The sequence below is a fragment of the Carlito syrichta genome, unplaced genomic scaffold, assembly GCF_000164805.1.
Source record: "Carlito syrichta isolate Samal-C Ts95f unplaced genomic scaffold, Tarsius_syrichta-2.0.1 Scaffold303324, whole genome shotgun sequence".
Lineage (NCBI taxonomy): Eukaryota > Metazoa > Chordata > Mammalia > Primates > Tarsiidae > Carlito > Carlito syrichta.
Window position 1 is genome coordinate 701,554 of NW_007247420.1, and position 25,131 is coordinate 726,684.

Here is a 25,131-nt window from a genome sequence, read left to right on the forward strand (position 1 = left end):
TTAATTTCCCCTTTATTATTTTTTTAAATTTCCTGTCCATCTTTGCACATTTACCTTTCTCATGCTAATTTAAGAATTACAATCATTTTATGAGATTATCTAGAATTTTTACTGAGATTGTAGTTTATATTTAAACTATATTTAAACTTATATTTAAGTTAACTTCACTTATAAATCCCACTTGATCATGCAGCCTTTTTTTTTTTTTTTTTTTAGTTTTGTGTCTTACTCTATCACCCAGGCTGGAGTGCAGTAATGCAATTATGGCTCACTATAACCTTGAACTCCTAGGCTCAGGTGATCCTTCTACCTCAGTCTCCTGAGTAGCTGCAACTAAAGCCTACTGCTTTTTGTGAACAGCTCTTTGACAACTCTCTCAATCTTTTATGATTACTGGTCTAATTAGATTTTCTTTCTCAAATAGGATAATTTCTGTTACTTTATATTTTTCTAGAAATTCATCTCTAGAAAAATCTAGGTTTTCAAATTCATTTCATTTCTACAGAGTTGAACAAAATAAGCACTTTAAATAATTTCATTTCCATTCTCCTATTCATATTTTTTATATTGAATGCTTCTCTTTCCCCCTTTCCTTTTTGATTAGATCATCTAACAATTTTTTTTTCACCCAAAGAAACCGTGTGTGGATTTATTTACCAATTCTATCACTTTGTTTTCTTTTTTACCGTTTGCTTTTATCTTGACTTCTTTACATTTATATTTTCTAATATTTGTCTCTGCCATTTGGATATTTAATTCTTTTATTTCCACTGTTGGTGAGTGTGTATCATTCTCTTATGCAGAAATGTGTAGCAAAGTCAACACATCTGAGCTCCAAGCCAGACTCCCTCTTCTGACCACAGCTCTGCTGCCCAACCCAGTCTCCGGGTCTGCACATTCCAGATGCAGTGTCCTGACATGGACAGTTTTAACTAGACTTTTATCTAAGGGGCCAGCACAGAAGTTAGGGACTGGCTTAAGTTGCCACAGCCTTCCCACAGCACTAAAAAAATAGACTTGGCAGGCTTGCATTTTGAAAAGCAGTGGGGCTGTTCCTTCCAGGACTCGGCCATGATGAAGAGATGATCAAAGGACAAATTGTCACTTAAGTGACTAAAAATGACAGGCATCAGGGTTCGATTCCCTTTCAGCATCACGCATACACAGTTCACTGTGTTTACATGGGCTGCTTTCTGGTAGCTTCACAGGCCTGAGCATGTCAAGGGCTGTCTTCACTCAAGGCTTCCATTTGTTCTTAATTAGGATTATTTACCTCTCTAAAACACCACTGGCAAAAACAATCAAAAGAGGAACAAACATCTAGCATTGGGATAATTTTCAAGGTCCTTGTTTTCTACCTGCTGTGGGTTTCTCTTTCGGTCCCAATTTTCCTCGGCCTCTTTTTATGTCTTTCTTTCCTTCCATCCCTTACAATAGAATTTGAATCCCAGTGTGCTTAGGACTCGGTACCATTCTTCTCTCTTGGCAGTCTACCCTCTGACTCCCACCCCACCTGGCACAGCACTTAGAGGTGCATTTTCCCTAGGTCTGTGTCTGGCAATCATTTCAGCCGTGAGCCTCTGTCACGTGGGGCTGGCTAAGTGCAGGGTAGCATGGGTGTACTTGTTGCCATGGTGACTTCTCTAATGACAGCAGAACCACTGACTCCGGCTAGTCACAGTATTCATTTTTGCCTCATTCTTGTGCCACAGAAGAAGCCCATGAAAATGAAGGAGATAGCCGGGCTCGGTGGCTCAGCCTGTAATCCCGCGCCTTTGGGAGACTGAGGTGAGTGGATTGCCTGAGCCCGCGGGTTCGAGACCCGCCTGGGCAGCGAGACCTCATCTCTACAATAAATTTAAAAATTAGCCAGGCGTGGTAGCACGCACCTGTAGTTCCAGCTACTTGGAAGGCTGAGGCAGAAGGATCCCCAGAGCCCAGCAGGTTGAGGCTGCGGTGGCCAGGAGCGGCCACTGCACTCCAGTCTGGGCGACAGAGTGAGACTCCAACTCAAAAAAAAAAAAAAGAAAATGAAGGAGATTTGAGCTCAATATTGTCCCCTGATATGTGTGTCTTTCCTTGTCCCCAGCATTGCCCCACTCCAACTCTTCCTGCTGTACTAAATTTTTGAGTATCCTTCAGTATCACTTAGACATCTCTTACAGCACCTTGGCACTGTGCTACGGGACCATTCTGGCGGGGCACAACACCTTCCACATTAATTTGGCATCCCTTCTACTGACTCATTTAAAAAGACAGTTGTTGGAATCCTGGATGTGAGTTCACCCAGGGGTATCTCTAACAGTCACCACCTGGAAATGTGAGTTACGCCTTTGCTGGCAAATCAGACCTGTGTCCTTGCCTGTAATCTCTACAGTCACAGAAACATTATCCAGATGAAGCTTTTGACCCATCACCACGTACTTTTCAGAGGAAAGTCACCATATAAGTACTGACAGAGAAAAGGCCATGCCATCCTCAAATGGGCCTAATTGGTATATTGATCATTTTTTGAGTTGAAAACATTGGAGAAATTGTAGTTTCAGAGGGCAATCCCTCTCTCTACATACAGCAAGACATAAAGGGTCCTCTGGGAGGGGGACCCACCCATGCTACGGCAAGGAAATAAGCCCTGATCACCAGAGATTGGACATTGGAGGCTGCAGTGGACCTGAATAAACATACTTACAAAGTTGCCCTTCTTTTCCACCTCCTTCACATGCCCCCCATATCTCCTAGGGACTCCCCTAGAAAACATTACTGCCCCTGGCCAGATGTTCTTCGTCCTGTCATTTCTATTCAAAGGCATCGCTCTTTGTCCAAGAAGTATTGAAATATCATGCTTTGGCCCCTTCTTGGGATCTTACTCTCTTGTGAAGATCTCCATGTGCATGTAAAGCTAATAAAATGTGTTTACTTTTCTCCTGTTAATTTGCCTTGTGTCAATCTGGCTTCTAGATCCAGCTGAAGAGCCCCCAAGAGCTAAAAGTGGGGGAGACTCAAGGTGATCTCTGGCTCCCCTGTAATACCGATAACGAATACATGATATATTGCTTCACTCCTTTGAGATCTTTGTTTGATCCCACATGCTCTGCATAGACAATTCAGAAATGTCTGAGGAGAGGGGCAGATTCTTAATTCTGCTGTCGAGTTTCTGCCTGGGAGCAACCCTGAAAGGCTCTTAAAAAATGAAAATAAACTTTACACTCAAATCTGAATGTGCATAAATATCCATACGAACATGGGGTGCCGTCATTCCAAACTCAGAGAATGAGATAAATTGCTTTAGAAATTCCCCTTAAAAAAAAAGAAAGCTAAAAATGGCTTTCAATAATTTACTTTGGAATTTTAATTTGTAGAAAATTGGAAAGGAAACACATACACACACACACAAAAATGATGACTCAAATGTGTAAATGACTTTAATTGTGGAAATGCTTTCAGTGCATGATTTTGTTTTATCCTAACAGTGGCCGCATGTGGTAGGCAGAGCGGACATTATTAACCACATTTTTAAAATAAGGAAAATGGGACTCATAGAAAATAAATGTATTTGTCCCCTCTGCAAACATTGAATGAGTAGTTACAGCGGTGCTGTGCTCAATCCCGGCTACACATTAGAATCACCTGAGGAGCTTTTTGCACATCTTGATGCCTGTCCCCATCCCAAGAAATTTCTAGTGTGTGTCAGGATTGTAAAAAATAAATAAATAAAGGAGGCTAACATATTTACAGTACCCTGCTCAAAAGTATACAGAGAGTGGCATTATCAGGTCAAAAATGTAGCTGTACACACTACAGAGTCAGTAATTTTTTCCACTATTTCTTCCTCTCAATGAAAATTTCAAATTAAAGCATAAAAGAATTTCAGTTCTCAATTCTGAATTGTTTTATTATTTTCTAGCATCCTTTAAATGGAATGCAGAAATCTGAAATGATATATCATTTTTGTGTACCTGTTGGTGAAATCCCTGCTACTAAATACCTTTCCTTTTGTTTTATTTTTCTTTTTTTGATATGGAATAAGTCATCCCCAAGGTTGCTAGAGCCAATTAAATATTTTTTTCACACTCCGTTGACATGAATAAGAAGAACTACAACAGAGCCACATGGCTTGTGCTAGAAGTTTATTACGTTATCTATATAATGATGTGAGCCCACACCAAGGAGGAATCTGTTTGTGGGGAAACACCAGGAAGCTTTAATAACCAAGGATAATTTGTTTTACAAGGTTGTCTTTGATGACCATCAGCCATTCCACCTGTCGGCAAGCAAATCCTGTTGTCTTTTGAGATCTGAGGTTAACTCAAGAAGAGAACAGTTCACAAGACAACAGAAATACATTTAGCATGGGCTTTTATACTCCATTTTCTGAAGTCAGCCTTCTTGGAAGAAAAAAACATTGTCTTGGGATTGGAATTGTAAATTTTCACTTGCACTAATGCAGCTGAAATGAGTATTTCCAAACCAAGAGCTCAACTGGGCATTGATAAAAGACTTGGAATGTGTGCAGAATTAATTTTTAAAAGCACTTCACATTTGCTCACTGCCCCCTCCTAACCACACTGTGGAGCCAGAATCCACTCAGCAGTCTGTGATCCAGGCACACCCTACTGTGTACTCAGCAACACTTCTCGTCTCTATGCTTGTTTCTGAAAACTTAAGAATAAAAGAGTCAACCTCACATGTTGATGAAAGAGTGGTTACAACACAGACATCCCGCAAATATTGGCAGAACCAGTCCACAGAGTGCAAGAGTATCTTCATCATTCAACACCGAAGACAGCAATTTCTGCAAGTTGATACAGAGGTTATAGCAGAAGATTAAATATCTTTTAAAATGCATTTTATTATTCACTGTACTCCCTTGAAAGACATTCGATGATAACAAAAGCATATCAGTCATATTCAGGCATTTCCAAAAGATCCATCCACACTCAGATTATGGCCTTTGAATTTACTAGAAATTTCCACAGAGGAAGAATAAAAGGAAACCCTTCATCCTTGCCTGATTCCTAAAATAATAACAGGTGTCTAAATATCCTCACAAATGATGAAGTTCATCTCAATTAGATTTTAGGTGATAAAAAAGTGATTTTTCAACTAAGCTCCCAAGCCATGAATCTCAGCTACAGTCTGAAGACATAGGCCCAGGCTCCCCTGAAGACTTTCATCTTATGAACTGTACCTATCCCTGACCCCTGTCTGAGGAAAGATAAAATGCATCCTTAGAAGATGCATTTTTGACTTACTGATTACAATTACTATTGTAATTTTCTCAACCACCCTCTCCTTAGAAACTGGGGCTACTTCCATGAATCAGCAGACAGCCAATGCTTGCGAACACTGCTTTGCTGATAAGTAAACCCTAAGTTCTATTAGCTGAGACTCTGTATTGCAGGTGTATTCACAAGGTTTGGTGAACATCCACACCATGGACAGTCACTCTGGTGCTGGAAGGTGTTTGACACACCATCATTTCCTCTATGACCTCAGGTAGTCATCCTAGGCTGGCTATGTTTAGCATTGGATCAAGGACCAGCAGCAAGAAGACAAGATTGTTTCTCTTTTTTTTTTTTACTGGTAGTAGTATTTAGGATATGACTGTGGGAATGGATAGTAAAAGCTCACTGGATGAGCTAATAAAGACTTTCAAACCTCAAGTCTTCAATGACTAAGATGTTGGAAAATGAGCAATCACAAAGGGGTATGACCTGAATATCTTCTGTTTGTCCCTCCAGACCATTCTCCATGCTTCTCCACTCCACTTAGTGCCAGACTAGCTGAAACCTATGGACTAAGTCAACTGACTTTCTTGCCATCTGGCTCCAGTTGGGTTTGGCCAAGAATTGTTTTTTAAAAAAGGAACTGTAATCCTGCGCCATTGGGAGGCTGAGGTGAGTGGATTGTCTGAGCCCGCGGGTTCGAGACCCGCCTGGGCAGGCGAGACCTCATCTCTACAATAAATCAAAAAAATTAGCCGGGCATGGTTGTGTGCACCTATAGTTCCAGCTACTTGGAAGGCTGAGGCGGAAGGATCGCCGGAGCCCAGCAGGTAGAGGCTGTGGTGGCCGGGAGCGGCCACTCCAGTCTGGGCGACAGTGAGACTCCAACTCAAGAAAATTAAAAATAAAAATAAAAAATTTTTAAAAAAAGAAGAAGAAGAAACTCCAGAAAAATCAACAACACAGTATTTTAAAAACAAATGCATCTAGCTGAGCACGGTCCCAGCTCCATGGGAGGGTCACTGGAGTCCAGGTGTTCAAGACAGCCTGAGCAACATCGCAAGATTCCAGCTCTAAAATAATAATAATACATTTGTTCTCTCTCATAGACACCTTTGAATGCATTAATAACATCACAAGCCTAGGTGTTAGGATCACAATATTTTTCCTCCCTGATACACTTGACTTAGAGAATCAATTTGTATTTTTGTTTTGGATATATCCAAGGACATACCTAAGATTCATTCATTAAAGTGGCTATTTTTCTGAATCTGCTCTTAATGTTGATTAATAACAAATCTCCCCCCCACATGCAAAATACTACAGAATTATAATCAGAAATTAAAGCAATTTTCCTCTTACAGCTTTCACAACACTAAAAAGAAGTGAGCCAAAAGAATCAAACCATGGGACATGCTGGCAGACAAATCATCAAACACACACAAATGATTCAGCCAGGTGAAAAAAGACAAAGTTCTCAGAAGGAATTATTTGAGTTTCCTCTCAGTCAGGCACCATATTAAATTCACACACACACACACACACACACACACACACACACACACACACACACACGAACAGCTGGAGATATGAACAAACAAGGGTCTTCATTAAAATCCTGCAACTCTTCGAGACCCTCCTGGGCAGCGAGACCTCATCTCTACAATAAATCAAAAAATTAGCCGGGCGTGGTAGCGCGTGCCTGTAATTCCAGCTACTCGGAAGGCTGAGGTGGAAGGATCGCCGGAGCCCAGCAGGTCGAGGCTGCGGGGGCTGGGAGCAGCCACTGCACTCCAGTCTGGGCGACAGAATGAGACTCCAATTCAAAAAAAAAAGAAAAAAAAAATCCTGCAACTCAAAGTGAGGTATGTTTCCAGGCACTCTGGGGCCTGTTAGAAATGCAGAGTCCCAGGTCCCTACTCCAGACCTACTCACTCAGTGTCTGCATTTTAACAACATCCCAGAGGATTTGCATGCACCTGAGTGTCTGAAAGCTCTGAACTGGGGCACTCGGCAATCAATGTATTTGCTTTCTCCCAAAGGCACATCCAAATGAGACAGAATGAGGGAGAAAAAGCCTAAAGAGGTATAATAACTTTCCCAAGGCCAAAGAACCCATCAGTTAGTTACCCAAGCAGAGACCTTTTTATCCCTGATACCCAGGGCCCTATTTGTATAGGGAGCGACAGCAGCTTACAGGGGAACCCTGCTGCTGCTTCTGCGTACAGTCTGGAAACCACACAGCAGGAGACACAATGTTTTCCCTCAGACAGCGGTTTAAACGGTACCAAATTTGTCATCTTCCCACAGATCTGAGACTTCTTCATTCTTGCACTCCTCTTAACATCAACATACATTTATAAACACCCTGTGGCAGAGGAAAAGAAGTGACAACAAAGCTCAGCTAAGAGGAGTCTGACAATGTTAATAAATGGAACACAGTCCTCCCTCAGAATTTACAGGGAGGACTGTAAATTACATTTGTATTTACAGTTGCTTCCAGGACTCCTGAAGATATCAAAGTCTACAGATGCTCAAGTTCTTGAGATAAAATAGTGTATTATTTGCATATTACCTATGCACATCTTCCTGATACTTTAAGTCATCTCTAGTTTACTTATAATATCTAATACAATGTAAATGTGATGTACATAGCTGTTGTGCTGGATTGTTTAGGGAATAATGACAAGATTTTAAAAGTCTGCACAAATTCAGTACCGATAAAATTTCTTTCGGAATGTTTTCGATCTGAGAGTGGCTGAATTCACAGATAGGCAACCCAAAGACATGGAGGGCCCAATTATGTGGGTGTCCCTCACTCTGAGATACTCTAATCTAGACCTTCAAGGCTCATCTAGAGAACTACAGTAAGATACAGACAGAGTCCTGAATGAGGAGTCCAAAGACCTCATCCTTATACTAGTGTCTCTGACATCTACCAATGACATGGCTTTGACCATTCATTCTGTACTTTTGCTTCTCAGCTGTAGAAAGAGGTTGTGGTAGTAAACGATCTGTAAAGGCCAGCTGTAACAGGCTATACCCTGCAAGTGCCCATAATATTATCCAGCAATAATTTTGGCAGTTGAGGTATAAAACGCCATAGCTAAACATTAAAGAATAGAACCATTCACCCACCTGAGAAATAGCAAGACATATCTGTCTAACATGAAGGAGGACACCATATAGCGTAGCTTAGTGTTTATGAAATACAAAGCCTGAGTGTTTATTAATAATGAGCTGTTTCCCATTAAAATACCTATTCCTAGTTCATCTGGCCAAAGAATGCAGTGTCAGCCTAGTCTGGGAGCATCCATAGATCTTTTTCAGGCAAAAGAATGCAGTGTCAGCCTAGCATCCATAGATCTTTTTCCTGAAAAGCAATTGAGACAATTCAGAAGTTAAGTACAAAACTGATGGAAAGAGGGAATCTCATAAAATAATTTGTTCATTCGATCCTTTCATATACAAGTTGTTATTATTTAAATCATTGGGACAGACAGCAGATGATGACAAGCTTGTTTATTCTGTTTCTTTTCACCCAAGTATCCTCTTTTGGTTACTGGATCTTGGATGATCATGCAAGCAGCTATCACTTCCTCTCTCCTTTGAAAGGCGGAAATGTAAGGCTGGTTCAATTTCTCAAGCCAGAAATCAAAAATTCATTATCCCTTCCCCATTAGAAACTGGAAATTTTGGCTGGTGAACTTTCTTAGAAACAGGTAAAGGTACAGGTAGAAATGTAAGGCTCAGGAACACATCAGTATGCAATGCATGTGGTTCTGCCTAAAATCCTGCTGACCCTGAGAAATCTCTCCCTCTCCAAAGTGTGATTAGCAGAATCCTCTTTTGAAACAATGTTCCTTGTATCTTTAGCATCTTAGTCAATAACTATTTGTTTTCACATCTGTTTCCAAAATATCAGTCAATAATGAGTAGCTAAAACAAATTATTTAAGAAAAGTCATTTTCTGCCATATAACTCAGGACTGAAAAGAGAGAATAAAGTGAAATCAAAAAAATAATCTGAGAAGAACAAGGGCTTACATACCTCATCTAGCCCAGAGCCTGCTGCAAAAATAAGATTGCAATTTAAAGTAGATTATAATTAATAGCAGCAGTTTTGTTGAAGTGTCTCAAATTATCCCTTTAGATGCTGGAGTTCCAGCAGTTTCCATGGAGATATTTTCTCAGAGATGTCAGATACAATATAATTTTTTTGTCTCTGATATATGACAACCTGAAGTTTTCAGTTCATTTTTTGGGGGGTTGTGTTAATCTCAGTTTATTTTTATGCTCTTAAGTGTGTTTTATTTGCAGTTGGTTTCCTTTTTCTCCTTTTTTTTCTCGAGTTGAAGTCTCCCTCTGTCATCCAGGCCGGAATGCAGTAGCATGATCATAGCTCACCACAAGATTAACCTCCTGGGCTCAGGTGATCCTTCTGCCTTAGCCTCCCGAGTATCTGGGACTACAGGCACATGGCACCATACCTGGCTAATTTTTTGGTGTGTGTGTGTGTGTGTGTGTGTGTGTGTGTGTGTGTGTGTGTGTGTGTGTATGTGTGTGTGTGTGTTAAAAATGAGATCTGGCTATGCTGCCCAGACTAATCTCAAACTCCTGGGCACAAGTGATCTTCCCACCTCAGTCTCCCAAAGTACTGGGGTTACAGGAGTAAGCCACCATGCCCAGCCTGAAGTTGGTTTTTGATTCTAAAGTCTACCATTTTACATATTTTGAAAATTAGTATATAATAATCACAACCACTGAATTTATCTTCTGTAGTTAAAAAAAAATGCTGTTCTCCGTACCCATTCACTGGGACAGACAAGAAATCGGAGGCTAAAGAATTCAAATCTTCGTTTAATATTCTGCCCTTACAACTGTCTCTTAAATCAGTTTCCAGTACTTAAACACCTGCCGTGAAACTTTTTATGAATTTTTCACATTCTGTCAATGGAATGAAAAAATTATATTCCAACAGTAATGTTTTGAAGCATAATGAGCACTAGTCCTGGGTTCCTGAATCTTTCTATACAGGTGATAACCTTTCTATCTGTACTGTTGTAGCCCATCAGGGGTTTGCATCTGTCACTGAGGAAATGTTGGGTCTGTGTTCTATTGTGTTGGCTCAGAGTTCTTAATTTGCCACGTTGCTCAGTTGATGCTGCCATCGTGTAGAATTATCCCTTGTCAGATAAAAAGACTCCCGACCTCAGCTTTGGAAGAAAGACGAGTGCAGACAGAAGCCTTTAAATATCATTGGCCTTTTCAGACAACCTACTTATCACAGAGGAAACAATTGAACTAAGTTGGTGGGTTGCCTTAAGACCATGCAATGATGTTGATCATTTGATAGAGTCATGTAGACTGATGCTGTCTAATAAGAGGTTTCTGGAGCCATTTATCTGGGTTCAAATACTCGCTCCACCACTCCTTGTGACCTCAGACAAGTTTTTATCCTTCCAAAATGGGATGAATGTGCCAACCTCACAAGGTTCACGTGAGGATTAAATGACTTCATATGTGAAAAGGATTTAGAACAGTGCCTGACTTGTTAAAAATGCTGGTATTATTTTCTCTATAGCTTGTTCCCAAAATTTGAATTAACGAAATGTTTTGTACTCCACAGTAGAAGGAAAACACTTCTAGGTTGATTGCACCATAGCTAACCACTTGATTTTCTGCCACTTTTGCAACTTTACCTTTGAAAGCTGTTCCATGATCATGGAACTGCAGTTTTGGACTGGGCCCTAGGAGTTTTATGTTTGAGGAAACTATAGTCCCAATGACAACTAGTTTTATGTAATCCTAGAACGTAAAGCTTTGTTACTCATCCATCTAAACAACCTACACAGTAATCTGGGGCCTTTGTTGTTAATGCTGGAGTTCAGAACTTGTCACTGGCATTCAACAGTCCTGGCTGTCTCAGTGACCTTGGAAAGAATATCACCCTCACCCCTGCCCTGCACACAGATGTAAGAAGTGCTAATTAAACTGTCATCTTATTTTCATGGTAAAGTCTTTCAAGAACGTAGCAGTGAGAAGGATGAAACACCTTTAGAAATGAAATGAAACATTCATATTTTATATTATTTTTTGGAAAGTATGCTTTTACTCATCCGGTTCCAATATACAACCATTCTACTGTATCTGTTTAATTAAGGAGAACAACTTCCCCTAGGCCTGCTCTTACAAAATATGTCTGCTTGTTACTTCCTTTTTGTTTTTTCAACCTGAAAATGAAAGAAGAAAAAATACACCAGTAGTGAGGTCTCAGACAGCTTCTCATATGAAAGACAAAGACAATGGAAAGGAAGAACATCTGTGTGTCAAAGCGTAAATGTGACCATGTCTGAATATGGTGGGAACCATCATATATTTGCCTTCTCTGTCACTGAGAAGCGTGGTATTACATATGTGGGTGGGCTCTGAAGCCCTAGCCAGGCTGTTTACTAAGTAAAGCTTCTAGGAGAAGAATCTCTCATCATTAATTCCTTCAGCAACATATCCTGCCTGACCCATGCTGGGTAGGTGAAGGAAGGGGAGCTCATCTCTGGGGGTGCAATGGAAACACAGCCTATGAATATAATTGTGGGATGACCAGACAAGAAGGATGTGTGCCAGGGAAATGCTCAGAAATACACATTCTTTAATGAGACACTGAATGAGAGCTGGAATGGCTCCATGCTTTGGTGGTTATCGTCATGAAGTGTCATTTGGGGATCCAGAAGAAAAGTGTAGTGGATGTAGTCTTTGCTTATTTTGGCAAGTCTGGTCCTGAGACTGTTAGGGCTACCCTATTTTGAATTAACACTCCAAATTTGGACCTACTTACAATATTTCCCATAGGTTCCTTGAGACTCCAACATCTCTAAAATTACTCATTTCTCCCAGCAAGCTGATTGGGGGAACATGGATGTTAGCAGATGGGCTTTGTCATCTAGGTCTTAGTCTTGTCTCTTTGTCTCCATTTTTCTCTATGTGCATTTCACAGAGAATGTTGGTACCCAGGAAAAAGGACAGTTGCAATAAAATATATCCATCAAAATAGCAATTGCTCCAGTTGCCAGAATAAAATGTCTTTGCCTCAAGGGAGTGAGCATTCACATACATTAGGACAACCAGGCTTAAGTTATAAATAAAGCCTTGAAAATAGGGATGTTCATGCAAAACTAAAAAAAAAAAAAAAAAAAATTAAGACTTTTGCCCTTGAATTTCATAAGAGTTTCTATTGACCTAAGGGTTTTCCACTGATTGTTTTATAACAATAGCATAAGTCTAGTGGACAAGAAATCTTACTATCTTTTTTATATTCACTATGTTCGCTTCCTTTGTTAGGAAGAATAAGAATGCTGCCTCACTTTAAGGATTTAGTTGAGAGTAGGCAACTGACTTTCAAAATGACACCTGCTTGGAAGACTCTATTATTACAAGAAGCTTCACAATGTTTACACAGCCCTTAATAGACTGATTTTAATTATACCAGTCAACAAACATCCATTTAGCCCTGCTACTGCATTATTAGTCATTGGAACTGCAAACATAATTGAGGTTGGCTTCTGCCTTTTAAAGGATGACTGTCATGTAAAGAATGACAGGAATTAAGATGATAGCCATTGAAAAGAGGACTGGCTGTTTGAGATGACTCAGGATACTTCAAGAAAGAGGGAAGATTTGACAGATAACGAGAGGGAAGGTAAATCAGATGTCCAGACAGAGAGCGACATACAGCTGAGTAAAGTCATGTCAACTGGAAGTCTCAGGGATCCATGTACCTAGAAAGTTGAGTTGGAAAGGGGGGATCTGTGAGAGAAGAGGCGGAAGGGAAATTCAGTCCAAGGGAGGACTTCTTCCCATGCCAAGGAGTTCGGATTTATACCAATGGCAATCCTGGATATTTTTAAGAGTTCCTTAGCTTGTGACATTCTCCTTGGGTCATCTCAGGTAACTTATTTCACTACTCCCACACCTTCCACTGCTGTTTGTATTTGTAACCTCAAGGGAACCAGTGAGAGACCTGAGCATCTGTATTTTCATGCAGTTTTGTAGCCAAGGATGCAACACAGGAAGACAGACTTTGGAGTAGAGAAAAACCACACTATGGTCTACCAGCCACATCACCTGAGGCAGAACAAACTCTTTCCTACGATCATGAATATGACACAGTAGAATAATAACAAATGACCACTGTAGTTTTTTTGTCACCATACTTATTTTGAAGGCTTATATTATTTAAAGAAATTCAGGAGAGGACAGGAGGCAGGGAGACACACACACACACACACACAGGTTAGGAGATTTTTGTGTTCATGAAAAGGAGTCAAGAAATATTAATACAACCCACTCACAGACTACCCAAATGAGGAGTAGTGGATAACTCTACCTGGTGTCCTACAGGCACCTCAAACTCAGTAAGTCCAAAACAAAACAAACTTTCACCTCATCCCCTAAAAGGCTCTCCCTCCCATAAGCCTCACCCAAGCCAAACTGTCTGAAAGCTGAGACCTCCTCAACAACTCACCTGTCTGTCTCTTTTCAGCCTTCAAAAGGCAGGATAGGGAAGATTATTGACTTTGTAATTAACCCTACCTGAGTTTATATTTAGTTTAGTTTTTTATTTTGCTTTAGAAGTAGGATCTTGCTCTGTCTCCAGGCTGGAGTGCAGTGGCACAATCATAGCTTGTTACAGCCTCAAATTCCTGGACTCTCAAGCTGTCCTCCTACCTCAGCCTCCCGAGTAGCTGAGACTACAGATGTGCATCACCATGCTCAGCTAACTTCTTTTCTGGTCTCCCAAAGCACTGGAATTACAGGCATGAGCCACCATGCCCAGCCCCCTCCCCTGGTTTCTATGTCAGAGACCACTTACAACCTTGATGACTTTTTAGAAGGACATGGACTAAATAGTATCCAGAGAAGAGTAATTACAATGTCAAAACATCTGGAAAAGGTGGGCAGAAGAGGTATAAGTTTTCATCCTTGAAAAGCAGCTTTCAGTCTTTAAAGGGTGACTTATGTTGGGGAATTATGTGTATTAATAACCAAATCTGACTGTGCCTTATGCTGGTATGAGTTGTATAACTTACAATGTGATAGCTACAAAGCAATTTCAGGCAATTCATTGTAAATGGGCAGGTTCATAATTCGAAACTCATTCATGCTTTAGATTAATATTTTGACTATATAACCCAAATTCTTCAATGATGCATGGAATGAACAAACCACGTGGGACCAGGAAAGTTCTTGTTAATAAAAACTTTTGCCTATTTTATTGTCCACTGTATATCCCCAGCACTTAGACTGAAGTGTGACATATGGTAGGCATTCTATAAAGATTTAGTGAATGAATTTGTCACTTCTACTAATAATACTTCTCCTAAAAGAAGACTAGGATTTAAATAAAAAAGGCAAGGTTTCTGGCTTTTCATTATATGGACAATGGCTCACTCCTGTAATCCTAGCATTTTGGGGGTCGAGAAGGGAGAATCGCTTGAGCTCAGAGTTCAAGACCAGCCTGGGCAACATGGCAAGATCTCATAAAATTAAAATTAAAAATTAGCCAGGTGTGGTGGCACACACCTGAAGTCCCAGCTACTCAGGAGGTTGAAGCAGAAGGATTACCTGGGCCCAGGAGGTCAAGGCTGATGTGAGCCATGATCATGCCACTGCATCTAAGCCTGAGTAACAAAGTGAGACCCTAACTCAAAAAAAAAATTTTTATAGAAAGCCAATGTTTTCATTATATGTTTTGATATAAACCAGTTTTATTCACATGGAATAATGTTATGGTCAATCTACTATCTGATGAAAAGCCTATAAATGAAAGATCTTCAAATTATATGACATTTAGAATTGTGAATATCAACTCATGCTACCTACCCCAGAAAATTCTGAAGGACAATCAGAAAGTGAGCTAATGGGAAATTACCTAAGTACATTGTACTTCGAATTGCATCAGCTTTCCTGTTTCCCTGCCTATTTAACTGAATTCAGATTTGGACCAGTTAAAACAAGCAAATAATACCCAAAGTCTCTTTTGCATCCACCAGCTTAATAAGGCTTAAGGAATATGGAAAGTACTGAGGACCCAGAGTTGAATTTTTTTTTTTTTTTTTGGTATCTTTTTCAGTGCCTGTGTTTTCACCAATTAACAGGTTTGAATGGCACTGATAGTTGAGATAATTTGGAGTATACACACCCAGAAAAGAATAATTTTCCTGGTCCTAAGTGAAAATATCAAGTCTAAGTCTAAGAAAATATCAAGTAAGAGAGAAAGGACTAAATCACATGTACAGGCAGAATCTGGAATCTCACTTTTTGTTATTTGTTTGTTTTAAATTTTTATTATTTTTTATTTTTTTAGTAGAGACAAGGTCTCACCATGTTGACCAGGTTGGTCTCAAACTCTTGGCCTCAAGCGATCCTCCCACTTTGGTCTCCCAAAGCACTGGGATTAAAGTCATGAGTCATCACACCTGGAATTTCCTTTTTTGGTTGCCACATTTCCAAGGAAATAGGAGGCAAAAGGAATCTTCCTACTTGTTATCACTGTTTTGCAGATTCTTGGAAGTTTACAGCCCAGAAATAAGTTTGCTTTAGATAACTGAGTTCTTAGTGAGATTCTCCCTGAACTGTAATACAAACCTATTTGCTTGGAGTGTATGCATTTAATTATACCAAATAACTACTTTTAATTTTTTTTACCATTTAGTTGGTATCATTCAGTGTCCATAGCCCTGCTTTAGATTAAGGTGACCTGCTCTAGAACTATCAGCTTCTACTGGAAGATTTACCTTAACTTCTCCAACAGAAGAACACATATGAAATAGCTTCTGAAGTTGAATTAGCTTATATGCATCATACCATATATTCTGCAGAGCTGCAGAAACAATGCAAGTTCTCTTTGTCTTTCCTGGGCTTAACATTTGTTTTATCTTAGAGAAACATCTCAATTTAATACAACTGATTTTTATTTTTTGTAATAGGGAAAGACATAGAAAATTGATTAGGCAGTTAATACTCTTCTCAGCTGTTCTAAAATGAAACCCTCTTAAGCGTTCCTGAGGTGTGCAGTGTTTTAATAGAGCCATGTAAAATATTAGTATAAAGAAATTATTCCTTTTGCAACTTTTTAATACTGTTGTTGTTGAAAAAAAAAAAACTCATCCAATGTCACCAGTTGTGAATGGGATTAAAGCAAAAAGGACATCAATTCCAGTGAAACATGAGAAAATGTATTTTAATATGTAAGCTTGTCTGTCAGTGGAACTGGAGAGGCCAACTCAGATAGTTCTAGGATATGCTAATATTCCTCCAAGAGGAAGATAGTGTTCATTGAAGCCTTATGCAAAGAGGAATAGTAGAAACAGGGATGGAGATAGCTGTGATTCTTGTGGGAGACAAGAGCAAGGTGGAACCATCTGAAATGGTGACTTCATTTGAGAAAACAGGAAGTGTTGAAGAATGGGTATCAAATTCTTTGGGATTGATAGTCTGCTTGACTCTTACACTTGACTTTTTATTTCTTTCCTTATAGCCAGTGCAGATTTTCCATATAATCCAGGACAAGGCCAAGCTATAAGAAATGGAGTCAACAGAAACTCGGCTATCATTGGAGGTAGGTAATGTGGAGGCAGACTTTTGTGTGGCTGCTCACCTGTGGAAAGTAATAATTTTTAATAAATAATAGCCTAGAAAAAAGTTGCCTAGATTTGTACATTATTCATTTTGCTGTTTAAACAGGACATAAAATTGTGAAGTGTGATATAGAGAAACTGTGGTCAATGCAACCTGGCTACTTTTTTAATGCTGACTTGTTAAAAAGGAAAAAAAATGGTAGTGGTGAGCTAGACAGAATCTGAATACACAAGTAGGTAGTAGTGGCTATAGCCAGGACATTTCTCCCATCCAAGTAGTAACCAGGCCCAACCCTGCTTAGCTGACAAGATCAAACGGAATCAGGCATGTTCAGGATGGTTTGGACATTGCACAACTAGGATATTTCTTTACTCCCTCTGATCTTTTTTCATTCTCCTCCCCCAAATCTCAAATGGTCCAGCATAACTTCCTATAAAAATGAGAAAGATGCTGGTCTAGTTTCAGTTATCATAACAAAAATTGCCAAAAAATAAATAAGTCAGAGCATCTAAAATATTCCAGTCGTCTCACCATGGACAGCTGCAGAATAATTTGACTCTCCTAGGATATTCCCTCATGTTTGCATCAGTAATGATAGGCCAGTTGCAATTGTGTTCTTCACTCCCTTATCCTTCTGTCTTATTCCAAAAGAAGGTTCCTGTCTTTCTGAGTATAATTAATACTGTAAACATCTCAAGGATTTTGAACTCAGCCAAGCAGACGTTGCTTATCCAGTAGTAAGTTTCTTTTCCAAGAAACCAGACAACTATAAGAAATATATATAACTATAATATTAGAAGATATCAGAATGACCCTTAAATCACTTTGCCCAAAATTGTATAATCTTATCCAGGCTCTCTCTCACTCTCTCTCTTTCTCTCTCTCTCTTTTCTTTTTAAAATGAACTGAATTGAAGTACATATGTACCTGTCAGTGTAACAGGTCGATAACTTTTGACAAATGCATAACCCATAACCACCACCCAAAATAGAGAACATATCCATCACCCTCCAAAGCTCTCTTGTGTCCTGTAGTCCATCCTTCCTCTCCCCCACTCCCAATCAAGGCAAATTCTGACCTGCTTTTTGACTTTGCTTTAGATTAGTTTTGCCTTTTTCTGGGTTTCGTATGACTGAAATCATACACTAGGTAGTCCACTGTGCCTCATTTCTTTCAGTCAGAATGTTCTTGAGATCTAGCAACATTGCTTCATGTATCAATAGTCCATTTATTCTTTTTTTTTTTTTGAGTTGGAGTCTCACTCTGTTGCCCAGACTGGAGTGCAGCGGCCACTCCCGGCCACCGCAGCCTCGACCTGCTGGGCTCTGGTGATCCTTCTACCTCAGCCTTCCAAGTAGCTGGAACCACAGGCACGCACTACCATGCCCAGCTAATTTTTTTATTTATTGTAGAGATGAGGTCTTGCCAAGTTACCCAGGAGGGTCTCGAACCCGCGGGCTTGGGCAATCCACTCACCTCAGCCTCCCAAGGTGCTGGGATTACAGGCTGAGCCATCGAGCCCAGCTAGTTCATTTATTCTTATTGCCAAGTTGTATTCCTTTGAATTGATGCAATATAACTTGTTTTATCTACCCACCCATTGATAGATGTTTAGTTTGTTTTCAGAATTAGGCCATTATGGATAAAGTTGATATGAATATTTTTATACAAGTCTTGTGTGAACATAAATTGTCATTTCGCTTCGATAATTCCTAACAGTGCAATTGCTGGATATTATAGGCATTGGATATTTAACTTTATAAGAAACTACCAAAATGGTTGAATCATTTTACTATCCCACAATCAATATCCGTGTTTCTCCACAATCTCACCAACACTTAGCATTGTCAATCATCTTAATTTTATCCATCCTTTCTAGTGGATGAATAGTAGCATCTCAGTGATTTAAATGTGCAATTATCTGATGACTAGCAATGTTGAGCATCTTTTCACATGCCTATTGCCATTTGCAAATCTTTTGTGTGAAGTGTCTGTTTAAATCTTCCCACATCTTTTTTGTTGTGCTGTTTGACCTCTTGCCATTGAATTATGAGTTCTTTTTATAGTCTGGATATAAGTTCATTGTCAGACATATGTATAATGAATATTTTCTCCAAGTCTGTGCCCTGCTTTTTCATTTTCTTAGTGGTGTCTTCTGAAAAGCAGGAGATTTTAATTTTGATGAAGTTCAGTTTTTTTCAAATATTTTTATATGTTTGTGGTTTGTTTATTTGTCCTAAAAAGTCGACTACTCCATGGTTATGAAAATTTTCTCCTTTCTTCTAGAAGTTTATAACTTTAACTTTTACTATAGTCTATAATCACTTTGAGTTAATGTTTATATATGGTGTGAGACAAGGATCAAAGTCATTATTTTTCAAATGAAGATCTAGTTATTCCAAGCCCATTTGCTGAAAAAACTATGCTTTTTCTCAATTGAATTTCCTTTACACTTTTGTCAAAAATCAGTGACCATATATGTGTGTGTCTGTTTTCTGGACTTTCTATTCTGTTGATTTATATATCTTTCCTTATTCAGTACCATGCTCTTTATTGTTCTATCTTTTTTGTGCTGAAATGAGCAGTATACGTTTTTCCATTTTATTTTTGTTGTTTTTCAAAATTATTTTGGCTATTCTAGGTATTTTGCAGTACTATAAAAAATTTAGAATCAGCATATAAATTTCTACCAAAAAAAATTGTTGTAATTGTAACTGGGCTTACATTAGATCTATAAATGAGTATTTTAGTTTTGTCAAAGATGAGTTGGTGGAGAAATTGAGATTTTGCTTCTGGAATCTCTATCCTGTTCCATTGGTCTATATGCCTATTCTTGTACCAATACCAGGTGTTTTGATTATTGTAGCCTTATAGTGAAGTCTAAAGTCTGGGAGTGTGATACCTCCCTTTTTTTTTTTTTTTTTTTTGCTGAGGATTGTTTTGGCTATTCGTGGTCATTATGTTTCCGTATGAATTCCTGTATTGTCATTTTCAGGTCTGAGAAGAATGATGCTGGTAATTTAATGGGTATTGCATTAAATCTGTAGATTACCTTGGGTAAAATGGACATCTCAACAATGTTGATTCTTCCGATCCATGAGCATGGAGTAGTTTTCCATTTCTTTATGTTGTCTTTGATTTGTTTGAGCAGTGTTTTGTAGTTTTTGTTGTAAAGATCTTTCACTTCTTTGGTTAGGAAGATGCCAAGGTATTTAATTATTTTTGTGACGATTGTGAATGCAATTGTGCTTTTTATATGAGTTTCTATTTGTTTATTTGTTTATTGTTGGTGTATAGGAATGTTGGTGTATAGGAATGTGCACATTTATTTCATATCCTGAGACTTTGCCATATCTTTAAATTAAAATTTGTTTTAAAAGGTGAATAAAAGCATTGAGATTTGGTAATCTTGCATTGCTCTATATGTTAGGGGGAATGTGTTTAATCCTTCACTAGTGAGTAGGATATCAGCTGTAGATTTTCATAGATACCTTTTATCAGGTTGACAAAGTTTCCTTCTATTCACAGTTTAATGTAGACTTTATGATAAATGGATGTCAGAAGTTTGCTAAATGTTTCTTCTGCATCTATTGAAATGATCATATGATTTTACTCCTTTATTTGCCTAATGTGGTAAATTACATTGCTTTATTTTAATGTTAAACCAACCTTGCATTCCTAGGATCTATAGCAATTCATCATCATATGTTCCTTTTCTTGCATATTGCTGGGTTTGATTTACTAAAATTATATTGAAGAAGAATATTGCTTCATGGTTTTCTTTTCTTGTAATGTATTTGTCTGTTTTAGTATCAGGATAATGCTAGTCTCATACAATGAGTTGATTAGTGTTTTCTCCTCTGTTTTTAAGAAAGATGTGTAGGATTGGTCGTATCTCTTTAGGTCAAGCTTGTTAGTAGTTTTGCTCAGGTCATCTAAATTTGTACTGATTTTCTGTTCAACTGTTCTATCAATTCTGACAGAAAGTACTAAAATCTCCAAGTGTAATTATGAATTTGACTAATTCTCCTTTCAGTACATTTATTTTGTAGTTCTATTAAGTATATACATATTTTAGAATCATTATGTATTCTAGATGAATTGATCTTTTTGTCACTATGAAATGTTTTATTCCTTACCCCTTGTCTCATTAATATAGCTATTCCAACTTACTTATAATTAGTGTTTGCATAGTGTATCTTTTTCTATTCCTTTATTTTTTTAACTGTTTCATTACATTTAAAGTTCATGTCTTGTAGGCATTTTAAAGTTGGCTCCTTTTTTATCTACTCATCTCTGCCTTTTTTTAAAATTAGAGTCTTACTCTGTTGCCTAGGCTGGAGTACAGTGGCACAGCTTACTACAGCCTCAACCTCCTGGGCTCAGGTGATTCTTCCACCTCGTTCTCCTGAGTAACTGAGACTACAGGTGTGCACTACCAAGCCTGGCTAGTTTCTTTTCATTTTTTTGTGGAGACAAGGTCTCACTATGTTCCCCAGGCTGGTCTCAAATTCTTGGGCTCAAACAATCCTCCTGCCTTGGCCTCCCAAAGTGCTGAAATAACAAGCGTGAGCCACCACTCCCGGCCTCTCTCTGCTTTTTTATTGGAGTGTTTAGATCGATTATATTTACTTCAACCTTTTCTAATCTCTATTATTTCATTTAGTATTTTTTCACTTAAGACATTGTATGTTTCACCTCTACAAATTTCACTTTGTTTCATTTTGTATCTTTCATTTTTTACCTCATTATGATCATGTTTTAACTCCCTGCGCATATTATAATAACTATTGTAATATCCGTATCTGCTAATTCTATTATCTTTGCTATTTCTGAATCTCCTTCTAATTGACTGGTTTTTCTCTTGGATGAGGGATATTTTCCTATCTTTTTTCTCTCTGCAAACTTGATAATTTTTATTGGATGATAGATATTAATTATTATTAATGTTACACTGAGTTTTATTGTGTTCCTTTAATGACTGCTAAAGTTTATTCTGGCAGGCAGTTAAGTTACTTGCAACTTGATTTTTTTAGTCTTGTTTTAAAGCTTTTTAAGAGCAGCTCTAGAGTAGTCTTTAGGCCTATCTTCAGCTTTTCTGCAATTTCTATAGTCCGTATTAAATGTCCTGGTTATTTATTGAGGTCTCCCCAGTGACTGGTTGGAATATGAACATCTCCAAGCCCTATGTGAGTTCTGGAAGTTGTTCTGCTTACAACTCCTGAGTCACTGCTCTTTGCCTGACCTTGTGGACTTTCATCTTATACATGCACATATTGGTATTCAGTCACAGATTCAAAAAGACTTCTCCACAGATTATTAAAGTTATTTATTTATTTATTTATTTATTTTTGAGTTGGAGTCTCACTCTGTTGCCCAGGCTGGAGTGCAGTGGCATGCTCATGGTCATCCCAGTGTCGACCTGCTGGGCTTTGGCTATCCTTTCACCTCAGCCTTCCAAGCAGCCAGAACTACAGGCACATGCTACCGTGCCCTGCTAATTTTTTATTTATTGTAGCGATAAGGACTCACCAAGTTGCCCGGGCTGGTCTCAAACCCACAGGCTCAAGCAATCTACTCACCTAGGCCTCCCAAAGTGCTGGGATTACAGCCTGAGCCACCAAGCTCAGGCTATTGAAGTTCTTTTTATGCATAGCATTCTCTCTCCCTGCCACCCAACCTCATTCAGGAAGACCGCTGTGTTTTCCTTGTGCTGACCCTGGCTATACTGCTGCCCAGAAACTGCCACCAGTCAGAAAACTAGGAAAAACATAGGATTCATCTTTCTGTTTCTCTTTTCTTTTCTGTTTCTCAGCTATTATGGTTCTGTACTGCCTATTGTCTCATGTCTGAAAATTGTTGTTTCATACGTTTTGTCCAGTATTTTGGTTACTTTTGGCTGGAAGACAAGTTGCTCCAGTAGTTCCTGTTACTCTTTCATGGAAAGAAGCAGATTCTTGTTATATTTTTGTTATCTTTGTTGTCGTTGTTTTGGAGTTTGCGTTTTATATGGGAGAGGATAATGTTTGAGAAAACTATGGTGACATGGGGAGAAAAGAGTGGGAAGGATAGAAAAGATTTGTTTAACCTCTAGCGCTTTTTCTGTCTCCACCAGGGGTCATTGCTGTGGTGATTTTCACCATCCTCTGCACCTTGGTCTTCCTCATTCGCTACATGTTCCGTCACAAGGGCACCTACCACACCAACGAAGCAAAGGGAGCAGAGTCAGCAGAGAGCGCGGATGCTGCCATTATGAACAACGACCCCAATTTCACAGAGACCATTGATGAAAGCAAAAAGGAATGGCTCATTTGAGGGGTGGCAATTTGGCTATGGGATAGGGAGGAGGGAATTATTAGGGCGGAGGGAAAGGGACAAAAACACCTTGCTTCATACACTTGAGCACATTCTTAAAATATCAGCACAAAGTTGGGGGAGGCAAACAATGGAATATTCTTGAGACTGATCACCACACAAAAAAAATACTTTTTAATATTTCTTTATAGCTGAGTTTCCCCTTCTGTATCAAAACAAAAGAATACAAAAAATGCTTTTAGAGTTTAAGCAATGGTTGAAATTTGTAGGTACTATCTGTCTTATTTTGTGTGTGTTTAGAAGTGTTCTAAAAACCCGTGGTAACAGGGCAAGTTTTCTACATTTTTGAGAGCCCTTAGAATGTGGATATTTTTTCTTGAGAAAAGCTGATGCACATACATATGGCCCCCAACCTTCTCTTCCTTTTGCTTATAGTCAACTTTTAATGGACTGTTGTAGTAACTAGTTCGTGTTCATATAATATTTCTTTTGATATCCTATAAATTGGAAAGGGAAAGAAAGGGGCAAAGAGAACCTATAATTTGCCAGTTCTCTGAGGGTTCCTGGCTGACACCAGCAGCTGAAGAAAGAGCGTATGGCACCTGTTGTATCACAACACAGTCAACACAACTGGAGAGAAGCTGTAAAGAACCAAGGAGAGTAGTTTATATGGGGGTTGTTGATTTTAACTTTCACTGAATTTCACAAGATAACATTGTTCCGTGATTATAGTCTTAGACCTATTCAGTATCTGTAATTATCCACTGCAACACCATGGTGACCAGCTGTTACAAAAGATTTTTCCTGTATGACCTGAAACGCATTGGATTGATGTGTGTATAAGCGCCTCAATGGGGAATTAGAGCCAGATGTTATGATTTGTTTGCTCTGTGTCTTTTATAGTTGTAGCAAAAGTATGAACAATTTCTAGTGAATGCGTAAATCAGGTTTCTCTTCTTATTTTGCTTTAGATCTCCAGATTTTACACCCCTGTGGCAAAATTCTAGCATACAGTGTCTTCTGAACGGACACAACACAATAAAGCCAAGTTATTATTGTTATCACTCTGAAATCATATGGAAAACACTGCCATATTTCAAATCATTGAATCCACATGTTGTTCCATTCAAAACAGACACACCGAGATGATTCAGGGATCTTCTATGACAGACACAGTTGAACCTCAAGTTCATCACAAACGTGGTAACTGTTGCTTCTCAGAGAATGGACAAGTCCAGTTAATCGCACCTCTTAGTTTAATCAGAAACTTTGGCCAACTTATTTCAACAAATAACTTCTTGATTTTATTTAAAAATAACAGATTTTGTGTAAACAAATGGGGGCAATGTTCCCTATTGAAACACCCCCAAAATAATTTTTTTTTTTTTTTAAATTACACAAAAGTTATTTCTAGAAAGACTACCGCTTATGATCATTATACTTCAGGCCTCTTATATTTAATAAGCACTTTAAAAAATTTTTTTAGACTCCAACATTTTGAAGAATTAAATGTGATCACTTTTTCCTTCTCCTTCTGGAAGGGGGTACATAGAAGCTTAAAAGGTATGGATACTATTGTTCTGATGGCCTGGCCCAATAAAATGGAAATTCTAATTTGTTAGAACTATACATACATATTTTTCAAGAGCCTCAATAAGATTAACTTATTGGAGGATCTCAGTGTCTTGGGTAATGAAAAACATTATCTAGACCTGCCAATGGCACATTGCATTTCTACACAACACATTCTGAAGAAGACATTGGACCAGCTAATTCCCAATCAAGATAACAGAATAAAAAGGAATTCTGAGGCCCTTTTACCATTGCCGGCTGACCTCAGGCACTATCATGAACACCCTTAATTTAAAAAGGTCTTGACTATTCTTCTATGACATACATTTGAAATAAAAACTATTTCATATGACTAAATACCAGAACCCTGTAACATTTATAAA

At 38.6% G+C, this 25,131-nt stretch overlaps 1 protein-coding gene across 1 annotated transcript in view; it reads left to right on the forward strand.

The window, feature by feature from the left end:
• The window catches only part of LOC103260743 (contactin associated protein like 2), a 528,300-nt gene extending 504,065 nt beyond the window's left edge, over window positions 1-24,235 (forward strand). Inside the window, exons 10-11 of the mRNA XM_008058392.2 lie at window positions 16,761-16,841; window positions 22,977-24,235. Of these exons, the coding sequence (XP_008056583.2) occupies window positions 16,761-16,841; window positions 22,977-23,176 (281 nt within the window). The 3' untranslated portion in view covers window positions 23,177-24,235. The remainder of the gene's footprint in view (window positions 1-16,760; window positions 16,842-22,976) is intronic.
• Window positions 24,236-25,131: the final 896 nt, after the last annotated feature.